Source organism: Anoplopoma fimbria, chromosome 8, assembly GCF_027596085.1.
Source record: "Anoplopoma fimbria isolate UVic2021 breed Golden Eagle Sablefish chromosome 8, Afim_UVic_2022, whole genome shotgun sequence".
Taxonomy (NCBI): Eukaryota; Metazoa; Chordata; class Actinopteri; order Perciformes; family Anoplopomatidae; genus Anoplopoma; species Anoplopoma fimbria.
Genome location: NC_072456.1, coordinates 11,296,939 through 11,324,397, shown reverse-complemented (window position 1 = coordinate 11,324,397; position 27,459 = coordinate 11,296,939). Strand labels below are relative to the sequence as shown.

The 27,459-nt window shown below is 39.9% G+C and overlaps 2 protein-coding genes across 3 annotated transcripts; both read right to left on the bottom strand.

Annotated features, from left to right (window-relative positions):
* Nucleotides 1-500: 500 nt before the first annotated feature.
* Nucleotides 501-18,275, bottom strand: alg6 (ALG6 alpha-1,3-glucosyltransferase). 2 transcript variants are annotated; one of them, XM_054602802.1, is made up of 14 exons: nt 18,109-18,275; nt 17,893-17,977; nt 17,211-17,300; nt 16,900-16,988; nt 16,097-16,179; nt 15,468-15,532; nt 14,554-14,739; nt 13,376-13,511; nt 9,587-9,672; nt 8,038-8,122; nt 7,716-7,786; nt 6,393-6,461; nt 4,287-4,479; nt 501-1,710 (listed from the first exon to the last, which is right to left on the bottom strand). In XM_054602802.1, exons 1-14 carry the CDS (start codon nt 18,188-18,190, stop codon nt 1,513-1,515), a joined length of 1,518 nt encoding a protein of 505 aa, XP_054458777.1. In that variant the 5' UTR covers nt 18,191-18,275; the 3' UTR covers nt 501-1,512. The 2 variants fall into 2 exon arrangements, with proteins under 2 accessions (XP_054458777.1, XP_054458778.1); XM_054602803.1 differs by lacking the exon at nt 6,393-6,461.
* Nucleotides 18,276-24,940: 6,665 nt separating this feature from the next.
* Nucleotides 24,941-26,111, bottom strand: foxd3 (forkhead box D3). The gene is given in 2 exon segments (XM_054602944.1): nt 24,941-25,925; nt 25,927-26,111. Coding segments are annotated over 2 exon segments (1,170 nt in total).
* Nucleotides 26,112-27,459: the final 1,348 nt, after the last annotated feature.

The window sequence follows — 27,459 nt, the reverse complement described above, 5'->3', positions numbered from 1 at the left end:
ATTTGTCCCTGTGTCTCATTATTGGCTAGAGGCCTGGAGCCTCAGATGCACAGGCAACCCTCACTGACCTGATAACATTTATAGTTGTAATGGATTTTTTTTATGCCTGTCATTAACTCGCTCAGAGATTGGAGAAAGAAATTGCTTGTACCTTTTTTTTTCTGTGGTATTTCAACTTTATGGCATTATGTTCAGATATGTCACCTTCCATCATCTCTTTTTAAGGCCTGTCCTGTCGCTGGTTTTGTTTTAAATTAACAGGTCTTTTGTGCAAGGCCCTTGTAGTATCTAGGACTTGTAATGAATATTTAATGATGTTGAGTAAAAGCTTTGAAAGATATAATTTCTGTCCAATTATTGGCTCTGTCTCTGCCAGACTGTTAGGGGTGATTTAGCGGACTACTTGGTAAATGTAGACAGTTTATATGAAGCTGCTCAAAATTAAATCATTTTAACAATGTGGCAATAAAACTGGTGTTCACTTTAAAGTCATTGAGGAATTGTATTTATTTTCACAAAAATGAAGTTTGTACAAAAGAACAAAAAACATATACAGTAGAAAACCGTTAAAAACAAAGTTCACATGAATTATAATCAACAGTTACTGCTAGACCTGGGACCAGTCCCAACCGGTATGCGTTTTAATCACACAACACCAAGAATAGGTACTGAGGTTGGACAAAATAACAGGAAAACCCCAACAATATCATTAAGTCTAGCACCACCACAAACAATGGCTTTAAAAGTTACCACAAAATTAAATCAACACCTCTCACTTTCAACAGGTGTTCTTGTTATTGTGGCCGACCCTTGTAGCTTCAGCATACAGACACAGAGCTGTCTAAGGTCAAATGTGAAGGCTGCATACTGCTCGTCTATTTGTACTTGTTCTATTAGCCAGCAATAGTGTGGTTTGGAGAGTTGAGTGTCATTGGTCCAAACAAATATTCCGATTGATATTTGGTAAAAGAGGGGCCGGATTTTCGTGAATTTATTTGGTCCTTACTGTAGAAATATCTCTTATCTGCTCCTTTTATTTATGTCCCAGGAGTTGTACAATAATGATTTTTCCGGCCACAATATCCCTTTTAGGAGCATTTGTGTAGGACTGTATCTAATGATTATTTTCCTTTAATCTGCAGATCATCTTCTCGGCTAATTATTTGGTAAATTTCTGAGAGCCCAAGATGAATTCCAAAAATCTCTTGTTTTGAGCAACAGCCTAAAACCAAAGATGTTCAATTTACTATAATGCAAGAAGAGCAGACAGATAATTCTCAGAACCATCAAACATCTGTCGTTTTTCTTGAAAATAAGACTTAAATGATTGATTATCTAAATTGTTGCCAATTAGTTTTCTTTTGATTATTTGCATTGGGGACATGATGGCACGAGTGAAAGCCTTCATGCACATTATGAGCAGATGTAACCCTATGGTGTAACAAAGGCTTCCCAGAAGCAATATCAGCCAAAACAAAAAATGTGCTGTACATATCACTGCCTTTGGCTCCATCAGTTGTTCTTCTTCTGGCTCTTTCTGCTGGGTGGCTCGCTGAACTGGACAATATTGAAATATATAAATGTTCCCAAGAAGTGCATGAAAGCAGTAGAAGACACCAACACAGGAAACAAGTCAGGGAGATGTGGTGGAGGAGCCAGAGAGATAGTTGCGACGCTCAGACCGGCCATGACTGCGATGCTGATGTAGAACTGTAACAAAGACAGAGTATTTTATCAACTGATTCAAATGAGAACCGGGACACAAGATCAGAGAGTTTGCATTCATAATACTACTTCAGAGAGACTAAACATTAGCGTTTTCAACTCATCTCACTGTCTTCATTGGAAATGGAGTTTGCTCGGTTGTTGTGGAGATGGTTTAGTTCTCAAGATGGGACCTAAATATGGCGCCGTGGTCAATCAAGCCATCTCCATGACAACTGAGTAAACTTTATTTGCTGATGAATACAATGTGATGTGGTTGAAAACTTTGAAATAGCAAGTAAGTTGACCAAACTATGTTAAAAGGTCAAGAGAGACCTTTATTGTTCAATCATAGATTAGTGTTTTGTCACAATACAGTGTGAAGGTGTCGCTTCTGTCCTGGTGCATAACTTTTGGTAAGATGAATTTAATTGCAGTTGTTCTTGAAACCATCTAAGTTACCCTGCTTTATTAATGGGCTCTTACCAACAAGAGACTCGTTTTACACTTGTCATAGCGAGTAAAAAGCATAGGATAATACCTTATGTGGCTTTGGTAGGAGCTTTCTATAGTTTGAAGCTTTGGATGAGAGACCGAATATTTTAATCAAAAACCTTGTATTGCAAATTGAGCTGTGGAGTTCAAAAGATGTGGAGGTGCAGGGAGGGTCTAATAAAAGTTGCACTATGTCGAGCAATGGATACAGCGTTCTTTAAGTTGCAGGAATTCCCCTGTAACGTAGACAACTCTTTGCAGAATCGCTTATTCTGTGATGACTGAATTGATATTCCAAACCAGAAACTGTTCCTCGTAAAAACAATGAGAGGACCGGTCACCTGAGGCCGGGAACAAACTGTTGGCTTTGCCCTCGATTTTAAGTGTAACTGTAATATCAAACCAGTGAATTAATTAATTTGACAGAGCTCTCAAATGACATTGCATATTTATCCCTGGATGGCTTACATCAAATCGCCCATTTGAGAGAAGATATAAAGTATCACACTGCAGAATAGCAGATTTGAATTAAGGCCTACGAAACAGCTTTCTGCCTTTTTTACAGAGTTGCAAAACAGAACTGCTGGTGAGAGTGAGCTCATTCATGTGTCTATTTGGGCTTTTATGAGCCAGAGATAAGTCGGTGTGTAAGACGCAGGAATCACCTCAGGTCCACACCCGCCCTGCCACCCCAAAAACCCATGAAACCTTATCGCCAACATCGGGGCTCGCTATTTATGCTGCTTGTGTAAATAAATATATCTAGGCAAACCTGTGTTAATGACGCGAGCTATAAAAAGACACCTTCTCTTAATCTCTGACACCCTACCGGAGCCCCTGTCGCTAAGGGGCTGGTGGTGCAGCCACTTCAGACACTGTGGAAACTTAAATAAGTGATAAATAATTCTTCGCCTGGCAGCGGCTTTCATCCCCGGACAGCTTACACAACTTACAGCGGCACATGATCTTTATTTATACAGTTGGGTATATCTCCTCACACGATTGCAATTTAGGTCTAGGACCTCTTTCAAAGTACAGGCCACCCGGGATCCTGAAATCAGCCCCCGTGTTATTACAAATACATCAGCTGTGCATCCTCCTCCACCCATGTACAAGAGCAGACAGGAAATATTAACTGGATCACGCAGCGATATCTCCACTTTCTTAATTGAGTCTGAAGCCAGAAGCAAAAGGAAACTATGCTTAAAACGTAAAGCCCGTGTGTGTAGGACTAGAACATTTGTGATTCTGGCAGCTCCTAGTGGCAATATCAAAAAAGACACTGCAGTAGAGGGAAAGTCATGCAAACTGACCTGCTAACACTGAGATTAATGATCTGAAGGCATATATTACACCAGTTTTTACTGGGAATGTCTCTAAAAACAAAACCTCATGGCATTAGAATAATTTAAAAGATGCTATAATCAAATAGATATTCTAGTGGCTTGAAAATGACTATGTGGTGCTTACGTTAATGGAAAAAAAAAAAGATGAAGACCTACAATACTGCCTTCCTTATCTGTGTTAATAGGTATTAAGTAATCTGCGTGACCTTTATTTTATTGGCAGCCAATTAGAGCTGCAACCACAATGAGATAAATTACCGCCTCCTGTACAAATCTTTGGGATTGCGCAACCTCTGCAGCTTGACCTACAAAATTCCCCTATTATATACCACAAAATCACATTTGCGCTAATGCGTTAATGTACTATAGTTTTTGCCCATATGACTACGAGTCAGATACAGGTAGCAGTTAAGCAACATGCTGTGAGGCTCTTCATGCATAATAACTTTCTTTTTGCCAAAGCAAGGACAAAGTTGAAGATTTTCTGGCAAAAGGCATCTATAGATCAAAACCAGGGTAGATCTGAAAAAACTGATGGAGAATGTTTTGTAGATATACAAGTTACATATAACCATCGCTTCAACAACATTAAAAATTACAATATGCCTAGGATTAAAAGTAGAAATCCCTAATGCTACGGAGATGGTTAAATGTAACATTAACTACTTGATTTGCTAAACCAAATTCCGCCTGGTTGTTCTAACACAGTTGTCGTTGTACCAGGGCTCGGACCACACTGACCTTCCATTTTACAATCCGGGCCAGGTTTAGTTTGGGGAAGCAGAAGAGCAGCTTGTGGTAGGCTCCCAGTCTCAACTCATCCTCTGAACAGTGCTCCAGTGGAGACAGAAGATAGATGCTGAAGTAGAGGAAGGCCAGCGAGGTCACAACATAGGGCACCAGCAGACCGTCCTTCAGAAACAGAGGCAGCATGCTGCATCGAGAGAAAAAGGACAGGAACAATAGCGGATTTAATGTTAAGATATTAGGCATTTTTTTTGCAGATGTCAATGTCTGGTTTGATGTACAATAACCAGACCAATGTTAAATGACTCTAAACAGAGTAAGCAGGGAATGTGTTTACAACGGATTATGTAAATATACATATGATGATGTTTTTTAGATTTCATTTATATAAGTCCAACAGTGCGTCATTATGTTTAGTATCATGTTTGCTGAGAAAAGGGCAACAGTAAACCACAGTAAACAGCTTCTAAGCAGCCTGCACAGGCAGCCAGTCCCCTGAGGAGAGATGGCTCTTACATTCATGCCAAGCTTATCTTAGTTTAGTAGAGGGGCACGGACAAGAACAACAGTTGACTCTTAGTAAATCGCGCATCACCCCGGCTGGTAAAAACCCATCCGCTCACAAAGAAACCACTCATTTCAATTTTTACTCCAACAACAAAAAAAACAAAACTCAATTCAGCAGATAAACGTTTAACAATTGGGAAATACATACTTTGTCAATTTAAACAGACTGGCTGCATTCTGTCCCATAAAATTACTATGGTTGAGCATCCACTCAGCCAATTGTGCTAACAAAAGATGTATTTCTGTAAGTGGAGTCCGTAGAGGATGCAGATAATGTGAGAGTCCAAGTCAGACTGTACTGAGAAGCAGCTACAGAATGACCTCCTGTCCCTACACAACGCACACTTAGACAGCAGGCATGCAGACTATGCCGTGTAATCCCCAGATATCCTTATACTAAACCACACGCACAACAATTAGTGCTGCCGGAAGAATTTAACAACAGCTGGTGAAAGTTAGACGGAGCATTTGCAGCACTGCTTCTCTTTTCTATTCATGGTCCTCAGCTCAACCCACATCAAAGATCCTTTTGGCTTTTTAGTGTCTCATTTGATAGTTACCAGTGGTGAGAAATAAAGAGAGATGCTGCATTCAAACCCTGCAGTTATGTGGTACACACAAACTTGGCTCCCAGGACATCCCACAGGTCAATATTTTTCTTAAAGCAAAACTCCATAACTTGTGAGAACAATGTCCACTGCGTCACCAAGTGACAGGTAAAGTATGGAATAAGGGTAAATGATATAAACTTGATGTGATAGAAGCACAGGTAAAAAAAAAAAAAAAAGCATAGAATCAGTGAACTGACTCAGTAATATACGTAACAAAGCAATATGTGGCTTCATTTTCCTGAACATTAGACATTTAACGATCTGTTCGTAACAGACTAAGTGAGGCTTAACCTCTGATAATCTTTCTGCATTTTTTAACTTCACTAATAGCAAAAGATACCAGAAATAATGTTCACACTGCAGCAAAGCTTAGTGCAAAGTTGCTGATGGTTGCATGGTCACCTGCTGTTTATTAAAGAAATAGTTAAACATTTTGGGAATTAGCTTATTTGCCTCAGGAAAGTGACTGTGCCCAACCAAGAAAGAATTTGCCACATAACCCTCCATAAAACCATACAATGCTATTTTTACACTTTGGATTTTGGACGGCTTAAACCATGGGACATCATTTTTTTAATAACTGATCTTTAAAGGGAGATTGTGTGGTTTCCTCTTTTCTTCCAGTCTTAGATAACTAGCTGCTAGCTATGACTTCTCGATTGAGGATTACTTCATAAAAAACATCTAAATTAAATAAAACATCACCAGTAATGGCTTTAACTCAAGGTAAATACTCAATTTGTTCCCTACATGACAACAGCACAAAATGTTTTCATGAGCATGAAACACAAACCCCAAAACAATTTAGCATTTGCACTGAAAAGTCACAGTATATTACCTCTGATATAAAAACAAGACCCAGCTTGTATCCATCTTCTACCTGTGTTTATTTTCAGTGGGCTTTCGTTCCCCACAGTCTCACCTGAATGTAGAGGCCTGCAGGAACCAAATAACCACCAGGGGCAGGTCATTCAGCAGGAGGCAGACAGGCCTTGAAAACATCAAAGTTGGACATACTCACGGTTAAACGCACTCTGCAGTAAGCATCATTGAATATCATTTTGCATTAAGACAGGGAGTGAGGGCATGTTAGGTCGCAGCTGGATGTGAACTGATATCATGCGTGTATAATATTAAAGCAACTGACCCGATAGGACACACACGTCAATCAATTATTGACAGTCTCTCACAAGGCAGTCAAGTGTTTTTTAACAACATTATCTGACATCCTTATATGCTTTTAACTGTAACTGCCTGTATGTAATCCAACTTTTTTTTTTTAAACCAAGTATTCCAAATCATTATTGAAGACGTGAAAATGAAGACTTCATGGCACTTGTGTGTGTTTGCGTTTCGTGAAGGCCTGTTGTTATTTGAGCCTGGTTGCCTGCGTCATTGCTAGCCACCGCTAGCTGTACACTGTGCTCCAATGGGGGCACTTTCCACTGGTCCCTGAGCCCATAATTACAGCCAGTGCTCTTTGGCGATCCTGTTACAGCCCAATAATTGATCTTGCGCAAACAACGCCCAGAGCTGCCGCCTGCCATTCCTTCCTAATCCCTGGACATGCATTACTGATTGATTCAGGCGGACAGGTGGGAGATATAACTCAATAGTTAATAAAGCAACAATCTACCCTAATCTAGATTAATAGATGAGCCCAGATCCAGGAACCATTCCCCCGCTGTCAGATCTTTGCCAGGCTTCACATTGTACCTACACAGCTAAATATATAATATATATATATATATATATATATATAAATATATATCTTCTATGGAGTTGAATGGTAATGAATCACATTTTATGCTTTATTCTATGCTGACATTTGCAAGTCCTGTATTTAGTCATTTCATGACAATGGAAGCTGGCAGGGCTGCTTTTGTGTCCGTGTGCCACCGAGTATGATGACAGAGGTGAATAAGCCCTCAGTTAGCAAGTCAGTACTTAAATAGATTGTTTCTCTGCAGAGAGAGGAGCACAGCAGCAGGAGGATGATGTCACTTTTACAGAGTGCGCACGTATTTAACTCATTAACAATCTGCAGGACATAAACTGTGATCTGAAGTGGGGGAACGGGCAAATGGCTCCTTTGTGAGCAGAAATTAAATCTCTACTCATAAATATTTGAGGTATCGCTACAAGATAGAAAGGTTACATTAATGTTTTTTACCATCACTGCTGTCGCATGTCGAGAAATCACCCAGTGAGACGAAAACTCAAGAAGCATTACCTCTGTACTTACAAGGCAGCCAAGAGGATGGACTTCTCGTGGACTTGATAGGAGAAGAGGAAAAACGCCAGAGAGGAATTTGCCTAAAAGTGAGAACAACTACAGTTGAACAATAATACTGGATAACGTACTTTTTAATAAAGGCAGTGAAGGAAGAAATTATAATATATGAATTAAGGGCATCAATAATGATCACATTGTACATGCAGAAAATTCTCAGATTAAAGTGATTATTTATTATTGTTATTTAAAAGAACAGGCCTCCTCTCTCTGTAGAGGGAGGGTCCGGACATTAGGCTTGTTATTGTTTTGACATCAGCTAGATGCTACTAACCAAGGCCAGTTTAAACTGCCAGAAGGTGGGCTTCGTCAAAAGTCTGATGCAGGATGGTAGGACTGCCAGGACAGTGCAGGCAAAACTGAAAAAACAATGCAAACAGGAATTCTGATTATTTCACATCAGCATACTTAAATGCATAAAAATCCTAAATGGAAGATGAAGCTACTACAGCAGGAAAAAATGATTATACAGCAGAAGACAGGCCAAGTATCAAATCAAACTGGGGTCAATATGAAAACGTTCATTTGCACATAATTGAACATATTGAACTTCTTTTTGTTTCGTTGAGGTGACGTCATGTCAAAAACTTATTATGAACTGAAAAGCAGTCCACTTACTATTTTGCCAGAATGACAAAGCATATTCTGATTTTGATGTAAAAGGCAAACAAGAATGTCTAACCCAAATCTAACTGGGGTTCGATTCATGCTGTGTTTTTTTAGACACCGCCTGCTCCGCAAACTAAGACCTCTGCTATGTGGGAAAGGACCAAATACTGGCCCCTTCTTAGGGTTACAGGCATTAGTTTAACCCTTCAATTGTCACCTGCTGGGGGTGGAGGCACCGGAAGAGAGTGACTATGTGTCAGTGTGAATGTAAATGTGCTGAGAGGTGGGGCAGCGAGTTAGTTCAAGGCCTTGAGGGCAACAATGTGTTTGTACTACGACACAGATAAATAGACAGAGATAGTGATGGTTGTAGATAGACAGCAGTAAAGGTCCAGTAAGTGGGTATTTAGTGTGAATGACAGTGTGTGTTATGTATGTGTGTGTTATGTTTAGGGCAGGGTTTTGCGGTCCGGAAGGATGTGGATCACTTTTCACAGCTGATTCATTCTATGTACACATTATGGCCACACCAGAGCATTTAGCCAATCCGCTCCCCCGTGCCAAAAAGACAAGAGTGTTTTTCATTTGTTTGAAATGCGCCACAGTCAAAGAAGCCCAACTTGATCCCCGGACTTAGCAGTCTGGCAGAAACGTGTCCATGCTGCGAACATAGGACTCCTAAATTTAGCGTGCTGGGTTATTTAAGAAGGCTCCACCATGACACAACTGTTTTCTCTTCGTGAACGGTCAGGTTCTCAGCTTTAAGTCAAAATAACTTAGCCAAACACTTCCTGGGATGCTCTGTGGGGTAGCGGGCTAGCTGAATGTCATGAGTGTCAGTGTTTACAACGTCGTCTCCCCTGATAGCATTATTCATTTGTCTCTCACCCACTTTATCATCTAATAAAGCACATAATCCATAACATTTTTAAAATAAATCAGGTTTATGTACTCTGCTTCTATCTCTGTATTTAAAAACATGTTTCTATCTCCTCTTGTCACCACATTTCCAAAGACAGCTGTGACTTCATGTTCAGAAGTTCCTCTCAAGATGTTTTGTTAAGGGATGATTTCATTTCCACCCAGCTGGATCACAGTTTTCATTCCCTTTGGGAAACACTGATTTACCAGAAAATGAAAGGAGCCAAAACAAGAGGCAGGGAAAGAATAAATTCAAAACAATAAAGCAAACGATAGAAGGAAAGATGGATTACCTGAGGTAGATCTGGGAGTCACTGGACAGAATGGATCTGATCTTTATCAGGATGTTCAAGCTGCACCATGTGTTGGCCACCTTATCCTGTTCACACAAACATACACACCACTTGGTTAAATGGGAAATTATGTCACTCAAAACTATTTTTAAATTCAACTAGTTTTTATGCCTGTAATCAGAAATATACCCAGAGTTCCATTTGAAGAGAAAGCACATTAGTGGCATTGCTGAAAGTCATTCTTTCCCCATTGAAAGTGCAATAAAAAAATGATTCCCAGGAGCATTCCAGAGGGGCATTTGTACGTAACCCTCCGTCATAAATTCACTCCCCTGTCAGATAAAGAATGGGACTTATTTGCAAACTTGCCGACCCAAGGTCAAGGGTCAAACTAGAGTAGTTTCTGCATAACAAGCAGATAGAGACCAACCACAGAGAACTATGGGAAATATATAATGTCAACATATCTAACAATTCTCCATGTCATTTAATTTATTAAGTTTGTAAGCAAAGAATATATTTTTTAAACCATTTGACAATAGAATTTTTTGAGAACAAGGGATGCAACTAACAATTATTAAATAATCTGCCAATTATTCCCACAGTGATGTCTTTAAAATACTATAATAACGATATACATCAGGCAAAGCAGAAAATCATAAAGTTTGGGAAGCTGAATACAGAGATTATTTGGCTTTTTCTGCTTGACTACAACAATTAATACATTTTCAAAATTGTTGTTTAAAAAAATTCTATCAACTAATCATTAATGAACTGTTGGACTGTATAATTTTTTACATTGTTTTTGTAAATAACCTGTAAATCAGATCTGAATCATATGGAAGAAATGTTACAGCCTTAATACCAGGCTAAAAGTACTTGTGGTTTATAAGAGATGAGGAGGGCGTTGCTGTGAGATGCAGTTGATTTAAGTGCTTAAGCAGTTGTGCAGGGATCAGATGATATTGAGGCCCAAGCCGCCACTGTGCACCATGATATCACACGTCACAGAGACATTGTGCGTAGATCAGCTTTGTGACTCCACTGTGAATGGTTGGAGTGTGTGGCCCTGTCTAGAAAGAAAACTATTTCTGTCCTCCTCCCTCTCCTCTGTGCTACAGCTGCTCACAGCACAGCTGTGTGGATCTTAAGGCAGCCTGGTCAGCAGCACTGGGCCGTCCAGTGTTGTGTTGTCTCAGCCCCATCCCTGTCTCTTTCCTCTTTGCCTCCCTGCTCCAAATAACCGCCGCGGGAATGTTCCTGAACGCCGCCTGAAGGCAGCACATGAAGGGTGGGGGGTGGGGGGACGAGAGCCGTGCGGCTCCTTCACCTATAAGCCAGCCTGGAATTTCACAGGGGGAAGCATTTGGTGCCATTTTTGTGAGCAGGCAGCAACGTGAGACGCCAGAATGCAGCCCAGTGGGTAAACTTACAACTGCTCCCGCCCAGAAGCTGCCACGAGCACCAGTCAGAAGCCCTCTTCTTCCCCACCTCCCCACCTCACCCCTTGTCCAAAGCTTCTGCTTACGTGCACAATTTCACAATTAGTCCAGGACGACTCGACCCGGCAGCCTCTCATGCTGTCGTCACAGGGGAGTATAGTGTCTCTCACACCCTGTGTATTATGTTTGCATCATTTCGTTGAACAAATACTGCCAGAGCGAATGCTGCCATCTGCTCCCCTGGTAGAATTTTCAATTACTTCTCACATCCGTGACACCTTGCGGTGGGTGCCACCTCCGAGACCGGGGCAAGAGCAGGGATACGGGGTTTCAGAAATGAGAGCTGCAAACTTTGGCCTCTGAGCTGTCAGTCACACATGCAAGCGCAGAAACACACACCCTTACTTTAACACTGCTCCTGCCATGACAGCTCTCAACAGGGCCAGCCAAAGCCTTTCACCGGTAACGATCGCTTTCTTTTTAATTAATATCATATTCCTTTTCTCTAAGAGCCAACAACTGACGGAACACAGGATACACAGCATGTGTGCGTGCTATGAAACAGTCTATCATACTTGCATGCTTTCCAAAGATAAAGTCGGCGGTAGGCAACAGTTGTCGGATGTGCACTGATACGTCTTTAAATGTAGCGTTTGCCCCCACTCATCAGTCCGTAAGGCTAGAACATGGCTCTGTATGAAGTGCCGAAAACAGCAAGACCATAAATTATTTAGATTTATCTATATCCCCCTGCTCTACGTCCCAAACCCCAACACCTCCCACAGATCGAGTGAAACTGATCTCCTGACCTTTCACCATTTTATTCCACTGTTTTCTTTGATCTTGCAGGGTATCCATTTCCCGCCGGCTAAGCAGTGCAGAGTGGAGCGAGTTCACCGTGCTGAGAGAATATGGAGCCGTGTGTACGGCATGAGGAATGCCTTTATTGGTTGGGTTTGACTTTCATTCACTGGTCAAAGCCTTGTGCTGTGAATTGATCAAATTAAAAGAGAGCTGTAACTTCTTAGAGAAATGTCACTTCCTAGAAAAAACAGTAAACACAAACAAAACTTCCAAGCAGCCTTTCTCTCTTTAACTGGATTACAATTTAGAATGATCCCTCACTGTGATACGTCTTGAAACAACATCACCTTTCAACTAAAATTATATATACTTGAAGCCCATAGATACCACCTCACAGGCATTTAATTCACACCGATACTTAAACAATATACTGATATTAAGAGGAGCTGATGAATCACAAACTGATTGTTTAAAGGATCTAAAATTGTGAGATACGGTTATATCAGGGATAAAGGACTGTATGAAATTATTGGGAATGAATAGGGGGGCTGAATTCCTAGCACTGTTAATTTTTCTTAAAAAAAATGTAATAGCCCAATATTTTCAAAATAATACATTTATGGAAAACATAACCAAATTGTTTCCAAAACAGCAATTTACCAATAAAACAGCTGATAAACAATAAATTATTACAACCACAGATTGAATGAAAATAAAACACCCCATCTGCTCTCTAGGAGAAGTCAACAAAGGAAAAAACACACAACCCTTGACCTTTTCAAACACTCCTCCCCCTCTAATATAATTTTTGTGAAGTCCCCTACTTTGATTATAAATAAAATACTTACTTCTTTGTATTATATTTAGTTAGCAAATTTCCTGCAGGCTATCATGCCTTCAGAGCAGCCACAAACCAATGTCAAGCATATATGTAGTTATTGATACCAACAGAGCACCAGGCTTTAGGGTAAACCCAAATATACAGGAAGAGCATAACTAACAAAAGATGGTAGCACATATATTTTATCTTGGAAGCCTTACAAAAAAAAAAAAAACCATATATGCTTATTGACTTTTTTATGCTTTTGATATTATTTTGGAATCTTAGGACATGTGATTACTACAGTCCCATTTATTCATGAATTTCTGAAGTTCCCTTGGTTACACATTGTTATGCATACCACCAGAACGACGACAACGAAGTTAAACATCTGCACCAACTCAAGGGCAAGTAATGCTTCAAAGAAAACTGACACAGGAAATTTGCATGTGACCCGCATGAATCATCCAATCTCCATGCCACACTGGTGGTACATCAGGTAGCCTATATATCGCGCTGTAGTGACCTATCAGGAGATATTACCTTCTTCTTCTTGTTTCTTTAAATCACACATTGGGATTGTGAGTAGCTAATCTTAGATGATTGCATGACAAGAGTACAATTGCTTTTTTTTTCTCAAGACTAAGAGTCTCAAAGGCAAGATCGAGCCTTTCAGATGTGGTTCTCAGGCTGACTTTTCTTTCAACAAACTCTCTACTGTACCTCAAACAGGCCGCGAGCCACGGGAAATATCCTCCTGACCACCTGCATGGCCTGCTCGGGGTCAGAGAGGAAGGGCAGCCAGCAGAGGGCAAAAGTCACCAACACTGCTGAAGCAATTCTCACCAACAGGAAAAGCCTACATGAAGGAGGTCACAAAGTGCAGGAGGAACAGATAGATCATAAATAATGAAGAAATAGGCAACACATTTGACATTTTTTTGCAAATGAAATACAAACATTGACATTAGCCAGTAGCTTAAGTTTATCTTTCTATACTCAAAAAAAAAAATACATTCTGTCTGCAAGTCCTAAATTTAGGATTTGACCCTTGTGTTGAGGAATGCAGTGAAAGCCATGCATCAGCTGAACGTCTTCAGTGTAGGTCAGGCTATCTTGTCAGCTGTAACTGTGAAGCTGCTGGTTAAGTTGCACACGCAGCATAGCTGAGGAGTTTGGGCATGGCGAGGGTGTCATCTGGACATTTCTCCGCGGCTCCCCTAATCCAGCTCTCCATTTGCCACTAAATGCCCTTGGTACATTGTTACTAGATAAACAGACAGACACTGGACACACTAGTAACAGCATCCAATCTGATTACCTCAGTCATTCTGTGCCTCCCCTGAGGACACGGCTTGCTTATGGACTGACATTACGTATCTGCTTTGAGCGCTCACCTGACACTAGCAGAGTGACAAAACAGTATAATGAAACAATGACATAGTTGAATAATTATGCCTTCTCAGATACAAAAATAATCCTTAGAGTAATCCTCTATACCAGTGGTTGCGTGATTGAAAAATAAGTCGTGGTCTTAACTTATTGAGTATATTATACAGTGACGGTTGACTGTGTCCTACTTTCTTTTCTTTCAAGAAGGCAGGAGATGAAAATGACAAATCCCTTTTACTGCACTCCTTTTTCCTCTCCTGGTAGCTCTCACATGATTTGGTCACACTTTATTGTCGGTGAACTGTGGCTTGAACTTTGACTCTTTGACTTCTGCAGTCACAAGGATACATGGAAAGATTGAGGAGCAGCTAACATCATCTCAGAGAGACAACAATAAGCTAAAAGTAATAGTTGAACCATGCAGTTTCGGCCACTTCCAAGGTATGACCCTCACCCTCGCCCCGGAAGTTATGGATGTATGAATACATTTACAGTACAATCAGACTCACCCTCGCCCCATCAGGCCCAGTTTGACACTCTTCCCCAGCAGGTAGCAGAAGAAGGGCAGAGCATGGTACAGCTCCATCTGTTTGTAGTTGAGAGCCAGACAGAAGGCTACGGAGCCCAACGCATCCCAGCCCAGACCCAGAGCCAGAACCCCCCACAGGGCAAAGCCCAGACTCACTCCATTGTACCTGATTCAGGTCAAGGTCAATGTTTTGGTAAACATGTCTCCAGGTCAAGATAAGTGGAGGTAAACAGCTCAGATTGCTGGTAGGGGGACAAGAACCTTAGAAAACATCAGCTGATCCAGGGTCAGTCCAGTTCAGATGTTCAGTTTACTCGTCAATTATTTAATTGTAATGTTTAATTGTGTCTTTTTCTGATTGTTTTATAACTCTATCATGATATGACAGAAAGACAGGACACTGCATACATGAAATAAGATAATGGTATCCAATGTCAGCTAATGTTTCTTTCTCTAATAAAGGAGCGATTCCATGAAGGGCAAAGGTGCATGACGCACAAAAGCATTACATCTATATATAATATAATATAAGATATAATATGGATATTATATAATATTATTTGTAAGCAATCGTATCTAATGAAGCTGTGGGGTAAAATGTCCAAATATTAGCTTCATAACGCAATTCTAAAAGACACTCATTTGGTGGTAAACATTTAAAATAATAAAACTCCAGTTTCCTTAAAAAACGTATTACATTGTCAAGCAACATAAAGAGCTACTAAACAATGAGAAAATATATTTGATATATTATTTACTTGATATACTATTCCTACTATTAGGATCAACTTTGAAGGTCCGTATTTCACAGGAAATCATCAAAGCAAATATCAATAATGAGATCTCATATCAAAGTGAATAAATAGTATAAATGCACCTGTTCATAAAGGATACTGGAAATGCCCATAGTCGATGAGAATAAGACCGGGGTAAAGAAGGAAGCAGAACACAGTGGACACCTGGAGAAAAAGAGCATTTATTAGGCGTTAGAAGGTAAACATAACTCAAATCTAACTACAGTCCAGTTAATAGTAAAATTATGCATTTATTTTATGTTTTACAAATTTGAATCCTCTGATAACATTTGCAGACTTTATTGTCTGACTGATCTCAAAATAAATATTCAGTAATGTGTAAAGTGCCAGTCCCACTGTGCACTGAGCAAAAGGCATTGCATGCTGGGATAGCTTATTCTACTGTTGCCTGCTTACTGACAAAGCTTGTATATTGTTTGTTTTATTCACCAATCGTGTTTGGTAATTTAAGACACCAGCAAAATACGAAAAATATCCCTCTTAATTGATTGCACTGTAAATGTATTCATACATCCATAACTTCCGGGAAAATGTAATGGCCTCTTTTTTATTGCAATAATGACTTCATAATTCCTAAATTTGGATGACCAGCACTGTAATAAGCTTTAACAAGGGTGGGTTCTCCACACTCAGAGGGAAATGTGGCTTGTTTGGCTCTTTAGTTGAAAAAACAATCAGATGTCATGATATGATAGGCAAGTGTGTTACCTTCTTTTTCAAGGATCCATCAGTCAGATATAAACAGTATAAAACCACTGCAGGGATGAATATCATCAAATCTGCCACCAGGACTGAAATAGAACAAATAAACATATTATATTATATCTCATTTCTAAGTTACAGGGTTCCAACACATTTTCCATTTCAAACATTGCTGTCGATTTTTCTGACCATATTTGACATCAGTGTTGGACGATTTTGCATCTAGATTTTTTTATCCATTTTAGAATCCTTCACCAACCAGTCTTTATATTTAGGATTGCCTAGCCAGCCCTCAGAAAACTTGCATTTACCCAATGTGGCCGTTCAGTCCACAGTCAAATACAGAAAGTTGGACAACGTTACACTGTCAAACATCTTGCACTCAGGGCTACAGTGTTTTGCAGAATGTGATGTTGAGCCGCAGAGGCAGCTCTGCGTAGGAGTGTGTGTTCCGTCCCAAGCCATACTTCTGGCCTTGCTTTTCTTAGTCACTAAGCACACTCTGGCCTGTGCTTTCTCACATGGTAGTTAACATGTTGGTTTGGCCTGCTTCAAGTGCCATGAAAAAGCACTCTGCTTATGTGATCAATTTATTTTTAGAAATTCAAATTATTTATTTTTTTAGAAATCAGAATATGGTGCTTTGATCTTTAAACACATTTTTTTCCCCACTCTTTTTCTTTTTTCTAAATTTATTCAAAACCTGGAAATTACTAAAAATCTAATTCCATACCCTTCCATGCTGCATAGGAAGTAAGTAAATTAGTCCTGAGGTTGAGGTAGATCATGGAAGCTCATGGTTACTGTACCTGTAGCTCTCATGAATAACTTGTGCGTTGGACTTTCATAACCTCTGGACTTGTGAAGCTCCACCCATTCAGGGTTTATCGACTTGGCTCTGCAGGTAAATATAGGTACAGTATTACAATTCCTAATAGTAATAGAAATGATAGAATCCTAAAAATAATGCCTAAAAAGACATACAAGCTTTTGCATGGAGAGTAGAATAGAATACAGAAATAAGTAGAAACTGACATCTTATGGAAACTATTTTAACATTCATTCACATCAACAGAGATGTCTTTTAATATATACTCACTAAATAATGAAATGTACTTACACGTAAGCACAGATCAGGCTGTGGTAGGCAGTCAGGGGCGGGTAGTCAAGACCCCAGTAGTTCAAGTCATTCTCAGTAGTGTTGAAGTACCTGGATGAGTATACAAACATGTTTATTTATATATGACACTGTGGAAGTGTCAGACAAATAGGTAAATGGAGGATCAATGGAGGGTGCAGCCATTGATGTGAGGTAGACATCCTGGATTGCTCATTAATCCCTTTAATGTTGTTATGGTGCATAGTGCACACCTGTACGTTTCTGTTACATACAGTACCAGTCAAAAGTTTGGACACACCTTCTCATTCAACTACTTTGAAGAATCTAAAATATAAAACATATTCTGGTTTGTTGAGCATTTGTTTGTTTACCAAATAATTCCATATGTGTTCCTTCATAGTTTGGATGTCTTCAATATTAATCTACAATGTAAAAAAAAAAATAAAGAAAAGCCATTGAATGAGAAGGTGTGTCCAAACTTTTGACTGGTACTGTATATTTTTTGGTGTTTTTCTGGATTTTTTTTATTATCCCATACCAGATTCCCATTAGTGTGTTTTGAGTCCCATCATCACATTTATTTCCAGTCACTGTCTAATCCCAAAAGGGGACTCTCATACTCTTTCCAGGTTCCCTAACGAGCTTGGTTTTCTCTCACTGAGTAAACAAACTTCAGACTGACCATTCCTGCAGAGGGAGGTTGTAGGTCACTTCCTGCCAGTGCCTTTGAGCTTCATAGTCGCCAAACATGGGAGGTTTCCCCGCCCCTGGAGAAAAACCATTCAGCCGTTAGTCTGATAAATTGGGAAACTACACCGATGATTGACAGCACTTCACCACACATACACACGTCTGAATGGTGCAGTAAGTTAACGTTAACACTCCACACTCTTCCTACCTGAATATGAATTTAACGAAACGCCCCATCTCACAACGAGGCAGAGCAATACACAAACTGATGCGAGGCTCCACGTTTGCATGACTTCGACACGTAAAATTAGCTTAAAGAGGAGAAATAAAAGCTAAAAAATCCGTCTGCTTTTGGAATCTTTATACATTTCCTGCTACGTCATCCACCAAGACTTCGTTACGCGTTCTCATTGGGCACTGCATGATGACGAGCCCAGACAGAGACATGAGGCGTTCAAATACACCTAGAGAAAGACGAGATTTTTCTTTTATCAGGCCATTGCAGCATATCGTAGACTGAAATATTTTGTATCAGACCAGTTGTTGCTGTAGCTTTAGCGGATAGTTTAAGTCTTATCTGGTAATATTAAAGGTAAGGTTAGATAACCTGTGACTTTAAAAGTTTTTTTTTTAATAGTTGCTACTTTGATTTGAAAGTTTCAAAATTCCCAGTAACTATGAATGCAACATTGGTTGAGACGAGATATATGACAAATTGATGGATATTGTGCATTATTAAAGGTCTATTTGTCCACTAATCTCTCAATAAATTTAAGTCAGAGGTCACAACTCGAAGAGGTGTCTTTCATACAACAGTAAATTAGCAATTCAAATAATATAATAACAAACTATGCTAATGATATAATACAGGCTGTGGCACAACATGTATAACTTATTAAATGAAGAGTGAAATTCCCCTCTTTTCCAATCACTGCTAGTATATTCCTCAATTATCATCCCAGGGTCATAAAGCTGGCCTATTGCTGTATGTCAATTTAATATAGGCCCAACAATAACCAATCCCTATAACTACAATATACCTATAGACAAAAATTAAGTTATAATAATTGTGAATATATGTATGTGAGATATTTATAATTCCAAAGATAGTATCTAAAATAACAATACTGAATGTGTACTGTCAGCATAACATACGTTTTTGGGAAATTCGAAAGATTTCTTTCTTGGTAATTAGAAAAAAATCACTTATTACAGTTATGGTGCATGCTTCCTGGCAAGTATTTTGTAAAATGCATGTATGACAAATACTCTAATGGAAAACATAACTTAAAGTAGCTCAACTTTAATTGTACTAAGAAAGGGCTATCATTTAACTAATGCTCAGTGAATGTTCAATTAGAAGCAATTGAATCCCTGTTTTGACTCAATGTATGTTGACTATTTTAAACATCAAATTGTTTGGAATCAAATCATGACGTAGTAGCATCCACTACATGTAGGAGCAGTAGAGGATCATCTGTCTCATGTCTTATAGTTTGTTGTAACCTTCTGTATACATGATGTGTGTACGGTTATACAATGCAAGCCTCCCCTTGCCCTCCCTTCACAATGTAAATCTCAGCCCAGGGGCATATTCTCCTCTGTGACCTTTACTTCTGTTGACGCCACCGTCTTTGCTCCCAAGGTGTTGGGATTTGTTGGGTGAGACATGTTCCTTGTGGTTCCGGCATCAATTATGCATAAATAATAATAACCTCGGACAACTGCTGATTTGCAATGACACTTTCATTACAACGGCAGCAGCCTATAACTCACTGGTACCCATTAGTTATTAATGCCTGGCCACGCCAGCTTTACTTTGTCATTTATTGCTTCATCTCTATGCCTTTTTAAATATTCAGTAACTGCTGTACCTACATTTACTGTCTGTGATCTCCGCCCAGAAGAAGGCTATAGCTTGTGGTGGAAGATGACCTAGTTATTATGGAGGCCTGGGCCTTGCTTGCCAATGTCATTGTCGTCTATCATATAAACAGTCAAGTCGCTAAAGCAAGTCAGACTTGATTTTCTTCTACTATTTTGTCACATTTTATCATGAGAACAAATAAAGACCCACAAATTCAAAACTTAATCCTCATTGTATCATCATTTAATTTTTTGGGGAATCCTACAGTATTAAAAAAATAATTAACAGGTATTTCTGATCGATCTGATGGTTTGTGTCAAAGCAGCCTGATTGTGAGCCAGTGTTAACTCGTTCCCTCAAAAAAAAATGATGACCTGGATGTTTACAATCCAACATGGGTAAATTGGGACTCCTTCGCTCTATAAAAGCTTGTGCGTATCTCACATGGTTTCCCCTTGAAATGTAGAGTTTTGACATGTGACATCAAAATCTGATACGGTTCAACTTGGGCATGGGAGTAGAACTACACATACAAAAAAATTAAAAATGAGTGTGAAAGTTCATTCTTGACTTAATTTAATTCAATTAAAAAAAACTCGTCATCCATGTTGGTTTAAAAGTAATTATTGAAATGGATTTTAAAACATCTGTTTTTCCATGACGACATGGCAAACTCCATCTGTTGATAAAAATCCTGATATGATCAGGACAGCTAACTTGTGGTCAAGTTGATTAAGGTCAACTAGATGAACATTGGTTATTGACACACTGGATTCACTCTGACATGCCACACTGCAGGTGGCATAAGCATTACATACATACTACTGATTTGGTGTACGGACTAAAGGATATTCTTAAAATTGTTAGTTTTGCTTTAAAGGTTATTCCCCAACCAGCCATGCTCATAGTGATTATTTAATTCCTCCTAGTTTGTGCATGTGTTTGACTCCCAATTTGTACTGGCTACTTTAGCGTTCAGACAGATAAACAATGAAGCATGTCAATTACTAATGCTTTGATATTTATTTAGCTTGAACACGTAATCCGGTCAGGGCCTTCAGGTGAAACATTTAAAAGTTTCAATTGTAATGAGCCCTTCTGGTTTGCTGTGATTTGGTCAATGTTTTGTGTGAGATTATTTGTGAGTAAATTAACCACATTGAGAAGTTAAGGCTGCAAATGAATTGGGTCATGTGTACTGAAACACTGTCCAAGCATGAATCCTCATCACAATGAAGGAATGATTGATAGTATAATCCTGAGAGAAATGTTTACCTTTCCAGCAGTATGCATTTATTTTCCTGAGATATGTGAACCACAGAATGGTAACCTTTGGGGAGGTCACATTCTTCTGCCTCTGGATCACCTTACCAAATAAGTTTACGGAAAACACGTATATACTAGTTTTTGTAGCTTGTTGTATTCTTGATATTCAAAACACCCCCAAATGCCCTTTATTTGAAGATGGGTATATGAACTGTGGCCTCTCACTATAACATAAATGCATGTTAATTGGATTGATAGGGAGATCATTCAGAATCATAACTTGATAGGTGTTTAAAGGATGAGTGAACATCCACCTTCTATGGATAACAAGGTCGACGTTAACTTTCTCCAACCTAGGCCTGGTATATTTTCAGGTGTGCAAAACAAATAACACCCACATTATCAACAAAAAACCTCACTTTTTTGTCTAAAAATTGAAATACGTATCCAACATTTAAAATGATTTAAAGTGTTAAATTAACTTGTCATGCTATGTCAATGCTTGCTTATTCATTAAAGCTCTTTCTGATCTGTACCTGAGTTCAATTGGTGGTAAAAACAAGTCAGCAATCAAACACACAATGTGTACTTCATTTATAAAAGACTGTGGCTTGAGACTAATATAGACTGGCTGGTAGAGCTGTGCAAACCACAGTCCAGGCTTCCCTACACCTGTGCACAAGCACTGCAACTGCCTATGTCACTATCGAGTGCGAATGTTTGCGCTTCAAATGAGCAATTTCATCCAATCAGCACATTTAATTATTGTCTTTATAATAACCCGAAACATCAAAAACTGCTTGTTGTTAACGGGTTAACAGCGAAAGAGCAGGCTGGCTTTATGGATTTAAACAAACTACAGTGAGGTAAACTGTTAGGCTACTAAATACATTGTATATTTATTTGTCTATCAGACAAATAAATATATATTTGAACATCTCCTATTCACCTGCCGTACATCTGGATTGTGTGATATTTTTAACACTGTTTCAGTTTAGGATTTTTTTTTTTTTTTTTTTTGTCCAATTGAGGTCACGTGGAGTCCGGTACATTTCAAAGTTGTGTCTTCCCATCGTCTGCTACTGAAACCCTGAATTAATTAACGTCTACAATGTCAGTGTCTCTCAAAGATGAATATTATTTGAACCTATGTATAACGAGTATGCTATAAAGCAGTGGCTATAATGTGATAAGGCATAAGGATACAAATATTAACTATTTTCATGTCGCTAATCAACTATTGCCAAAAAAAATAAACGATTGGACCAAATGTTTATCTATTTCAGCTTTTCCGCCTTAAAGTCAATTCTGGTGCACATCCAAATTATAGAATATTTATTCATTTATGATCGAACAAAATAATTCAACAAAAAAAAAAAAAAAAAGATTGATTGATTGTGTGGGAAGGTTTATCCTCCATTCTTTTCAGGTTGTTGTGTCTTCCTAAATCTCTTATTATTTTTGTATCCCTAATGAAGAGCCAGGTGTCACTAAACGCCCCCTAGCGGCTTACAGTCTCCTCCGAGGTGATGTCAGCGTGCATGCTGCATCACCGGTGCAACACACACACACACACACACACACACACACACACACACACACACACACACACACACACACACACACACACACACACACACACACACATCACACCGCAGGTTTAAGGCATGTGAGCAAAAGAGTTTTGCTTAAGGATGCCGCTTTGTGAAGACCTAACCTGTTACTGTAACCACACACATTCTATGTCGGAAATAAACATAACATAACATAACATAACATAACATAACATAACATAACATAACATAACATATATGACAATTATAAACGTGTAAACTAAGCAAGAGGTTGCTGTCTAAATGCTTTGATGCTTTCTTTCGGAAAAAGACACATATAGAGCTGCATCTGACAAACTCCCACATTGCTTTTCCACACATACTCTCTTCATAAAAAGGATATTTTGTGACAGCACCCTGAAAGTGACCTCTGGTGGTGTCTGGACACCTCTTTTACGACCTCTTTGAACTGTCTCTTAGAGTAATGTGAATATTCAAGACCGTCTTGAAAAAAAAAACATACCTACAGAAATCAAGAACAAATTACAAAGCCTATTATTTTAAAATGTATATGTTGTTTTTTTTATGATATAACGTGTTGTTATTATTATGTGAGGAAAACTCAACGGGGGGGAAACCGGGTTCGTTTGGCATTGAAACAAAGTCTAAAATACTATAATAATGATATGATGCTAATAATAATGGCCCAAATAATAATTAATGAAATACCACGGTGAGATTGGAGAAGCCTTTTGCATCATCAGCACCTTCTTCGGTGTCTGGAAGTGAATTGAAGTAGAGAGGCTCCTTTCTCTTTCTCATGGGGATCAGATATATATAAACACACACACACACACACACACACACACACACACACACACACACACACACACACACACACACACACACACACACACACACACACACACACACACACACACCAACCAACCCGATCACCATTTGCTGTTTGTGTAGAAGTGATTAGCCAGACACAACTGCGAAGCTGTTACCTTTATAGTAGCCAAGCCGCAAAATGTCCTGTAAAACGACACGAGCAGTGATGTAATGGTGAATTAAAAGGTGTCTCAACTGTGACCTCCAGTCAGAGATCATTATCAGGAAACAACCATAAATATAGTTTAAAAATCAATTAGACTGTTATGTTATTTACCCTTCAATGTTCGTTTACACCGGTTTGTCTTCACATCTAAAATATGATTTATATCAGATTTAAAAGCAACATTTCGCAAATAAGTTTAGGCACTCTCAGGGTTTAAATTTCAGGATATGACATGTCTTCCCTTTCACATCATAATCATCCCTTCCGAATCTTCTTTACATTTAAAATCCATAAAAAAAAAAAAAAAAATGTGCTAATTCCTTACTCTTGTTTTAAACTTCGGCAACAATTTTCGTTTAATTAAAAAAAGTAATTTCAATTTATTTTGAAAGATCTAAATTAATGTTGCAAGGCAAGCACATTTTTTTTTATCTAATAATGAAAATTGCTAATATGGTTGACTGTTAAGCTGTAAAAAACGCGATAAATATAATTATAATGGTAACCCGAAATTATAATTAAACATAAAAAAGGCTCATTTAAAATGATAGACCTAAAACACCGTGAAAATTAGATGATAATAATAATAATTATCAAGCCTGAATTTATTTTGTAAATTCAAGAACATTATACTCGGACAATTTTATAATATATAGGCCTGAGACTACAATTTTAATATCCTTGTCTTTGACTTTTTAATGCAATTAAAACGTGAGAGGTTATTTATACAAAATATTATTTGCAAGAATATGTTTCTCAATAAATCTGTTATCAAACAATTTAGCAATGTTAATAAAGAAAATTGATTTAATTCTTTCTTTGTTTTATTTACAAATAAATTCAGTTTACAACACAATATAGCTACATAGAATTACATATATTTGATATTTTTGTTACTATAAACAGACTGTTTTTCAGAGCTTTTTTGTGTCTTATATGAAAAGGAAGCAAAAAAAAAAAAAAAAAAAGTGTCCAGTTGAGCTTCCGATACAAAAAAGAAAATGTAAAATAATTATCACAGATCCCAAACAGGAACAAAGGAGAAGAAAAAACAGGTCAAATCATTTCATTTTTTTTCCCTTTACAAATATTTACAAATATTACCTGTACAGAAATATCTCCTTTTTCTCTCTTTTTTTTCCCCCTCTGTGTCTTTACGTGGCTACAGAGTCCAGTGTTTATATTGATTTGTGCTGTTCACCCCCCCTGTAATAATAACAACGTCTCTATATATATATATATATATATATATATAAAAATAAGAGTTTATTTTTTTCTTCTTCATGGTTTAAAGTCAATGTGAAGGCCATTTGGACACAGCCGCCGCTGAGGGTAAAACGTGTCCAGAAAGCATGTTTGACGGCACGCTGAGCATGGGGGCGATAGCGGCGGAGGTCCGGCTCAGAGACAGAGACTGAGCGCTCAGCAGGGCCGACTGGACGGTCACCGGAGGCCGCAGGAAAGCTGGTGAGACCGAGGAGGCGCTGGAGACCCCGATGATGTTCTCGATGCTGAAGGACGGTCTGCTCGACGGCTCCGACTTAATCATGGACGCGGTGCTCAGACTGTTGAGCTGGAGCTGGAGACTCGGGCTGAGCTGCGAGTTGAAAGCTTTCCTGTTCAGCTCCGCCGAGGACAGCAGCGGGACGCCCGGGGGCAGCATGTGTCCCACCGGGGGGATGTACGGGTACTGCAGGGCTGCCGGGTGGGTGTACGCCGGGTGGATCCCGTAGTGCCTCCCGTAGGGCCCACCGAGGCTGTACGCGCCGAAACTTTGCATCATGAGAGCGGTCTGGTCCCTGAGCATGTCCGGCTGAACTCTCTTGAACCTTTTCCTCCTCCTGAGGAAGCTGCCGTTGTCGAACATGTCCTCCGAGGCCGGATCCAGGGTCCAGTAGTTGCCCTTTCCTGGGTTTCCGGGCTCCCGGGGGATCTTCACAAAGCAGTCGTTGAGGGACAAGTTGTGGCGAATGGAGTTCTGCCACGCCGGGAACTTCTCCCGGTAGTACGGGAAGCGGCTGCTGATGAACTCGCAGATCCCGCTGAGGGTGAGCTTCTTCTGCGGGCTCTGGAGGATGGACATGGTGATGAGGGCGATGTAGGAGTACGGCGGCTTCACCAGGCTGTTTTTGGGTTTCTGGACCCCGCCTCCCGTCGCACCCTGCTCTTGACCCTCTCCCTTCCCGGTGCCTGTCTCTCCCTCCCCGGAGCTCTCGCAGCACGGACTGCTCCCTCCGCCGGACCCGGTCTCCTCCTTCTCCACCTCGATCTCATCATCCATCCTCCTCCTCGTCTCCCCGGAGGTCTCGCAGGATGCCTCCCACCGGGCTGTCGCAGTCGCTGTCCACCCTCTCCATGCCCTCCTCGTCTCCCTCGCCCACCACGTCGATGTCCACGTCCTCCGCCGTGAGCACAGTTTGGCCGGACATGTCGCTGGCTCGTTCGCTGCCTCCAGACAGGGTCATCTCACGGCTGACTTATACTTACTGGGGTTTTTTTGTTTTTGTTTTAAAAAAAAAAGAAGAAAAAAGCTTGGTGTGATGATGATCAGTGCGCGCACACGCTGCTGGACTTTCTCCTCGACCCCTTGTCAAGAGATCAGATGTCTCCAGAAAAAAAAAAAAAAAAGAAAGAAAAATTGGAAAACCGGCAGCAAGCCGGTCAAGTCAAAAAGGGAACTTCAACTTCTCCAAATATTTCTCCACTCGGTAAGTGAGCGCTCGGCCTGCGTGGAGCCTCGGAGATGTTCTGGAGATGTTCTGGAGATGTTCTCCGACGTCCCTGCTCGGCGCGTATATTTCCTACAGGAGCGATATTTGGAGAACCAAGTCGAGGTGACACATGCTGCTTTTTAAAGGCCTGAGCTTTTAAAAGGACTGTCTGATAGATTACTTTTCCCCCAGTATAAGATATACTATCAGCGCAGGACACGTGGTGCGGTGACGACAGACGCCCCCTCTCCTCTCCCTCTCCTCCCCTCTCCTCCCTCCTTCCCTCTGCTCTCTGTTAAACCATGCAAACTGGAGTTGTTTCATGGATTTGTCAACAATGGGACATCAGCAATGCTGCTTTCCGCTGATTTCTGTGTTCGTCCGTCATAGACCATTTAACGGTGGCAGAGGAAGGAGGAGGAGGAGGAGGAGGAGGAGGAGGAGGAGGAGAGAAAATTGGGGCTGCATGATTGAAATATCTGATGCGCATTAACGTGGCGGCGTAAAAACAATACAAACCTTTAACTTTGCTCAGGCAAACTGCTGAAAGCTGCAGAGTGAAAACGACGACAGCTAAGTGCACGCAATGCTCCTTTAACTCTTAAAGGCCCTATGTGTTGTTGTTGTTGTTGTTGTTGTTTTTTTATTATTGTGCATGCATGCATGTTTTTTTTCGTCACTCTATTTGAAACTAGTTTCGGTGCATGTTGCTTCTTCTTTTTGGATATACGTTAAGAGTGCGTAATGATTCAACATTTATACTTTGTTTATTTGGTGCATGCCCTGATATATTTTTTTTTTTTGGGAGTCAGTCGCGTAAATCCAAGATACGAATGCAAAGCATGAACTCAAGTCTATATTTATTCCCACAGGATTAGCGAAGGTGGGAAGAATATTGAGCAGCGGCGGCGGCGGCACCGGAGACTATGAATGGAGAGAATAAAGACTTTCCTTAAGCGTTGGGATGAGGTGCTAACGACCCCAATCAGTGCCTGGTTTTACATTTGAAACAAGTAGGAAATGAATGCAAAGAGAGCATTTATTCACCAGCCTGAAGGTGAGCGGTGTATGGGCTCAGGGAGGGACGGAGGGGTTTCAGAAG

What these genes read in the sequence shown, in the direction of transcription:
- alg6 (XM_054602802.1), bottom strand. Translation starts at nt 18,190, where the DNA reads ATGCAAACGTGGAGCCTCGCATCAGTTTGTGTATTGCTCTGCCTCGTT. An exon ending in AGCCTGATCTGTGCTTACGT is followed by an intron (nt 16,989 to 17,210) that starts GTAAGTACATTT and finishes ATTTACCTGCAG; the next exon opens with AGCCAAGTCGATAAACCCTG. An exon ending in TCCATCCTCTTGGCTGCCTT is followed by an intron (nt 6,462 to 7,715) that starts GTAAGTACAGAG and finishes GATGTTTTCAAG; the next exon opens with GCCTGTCTGCCTCCTGCTGA.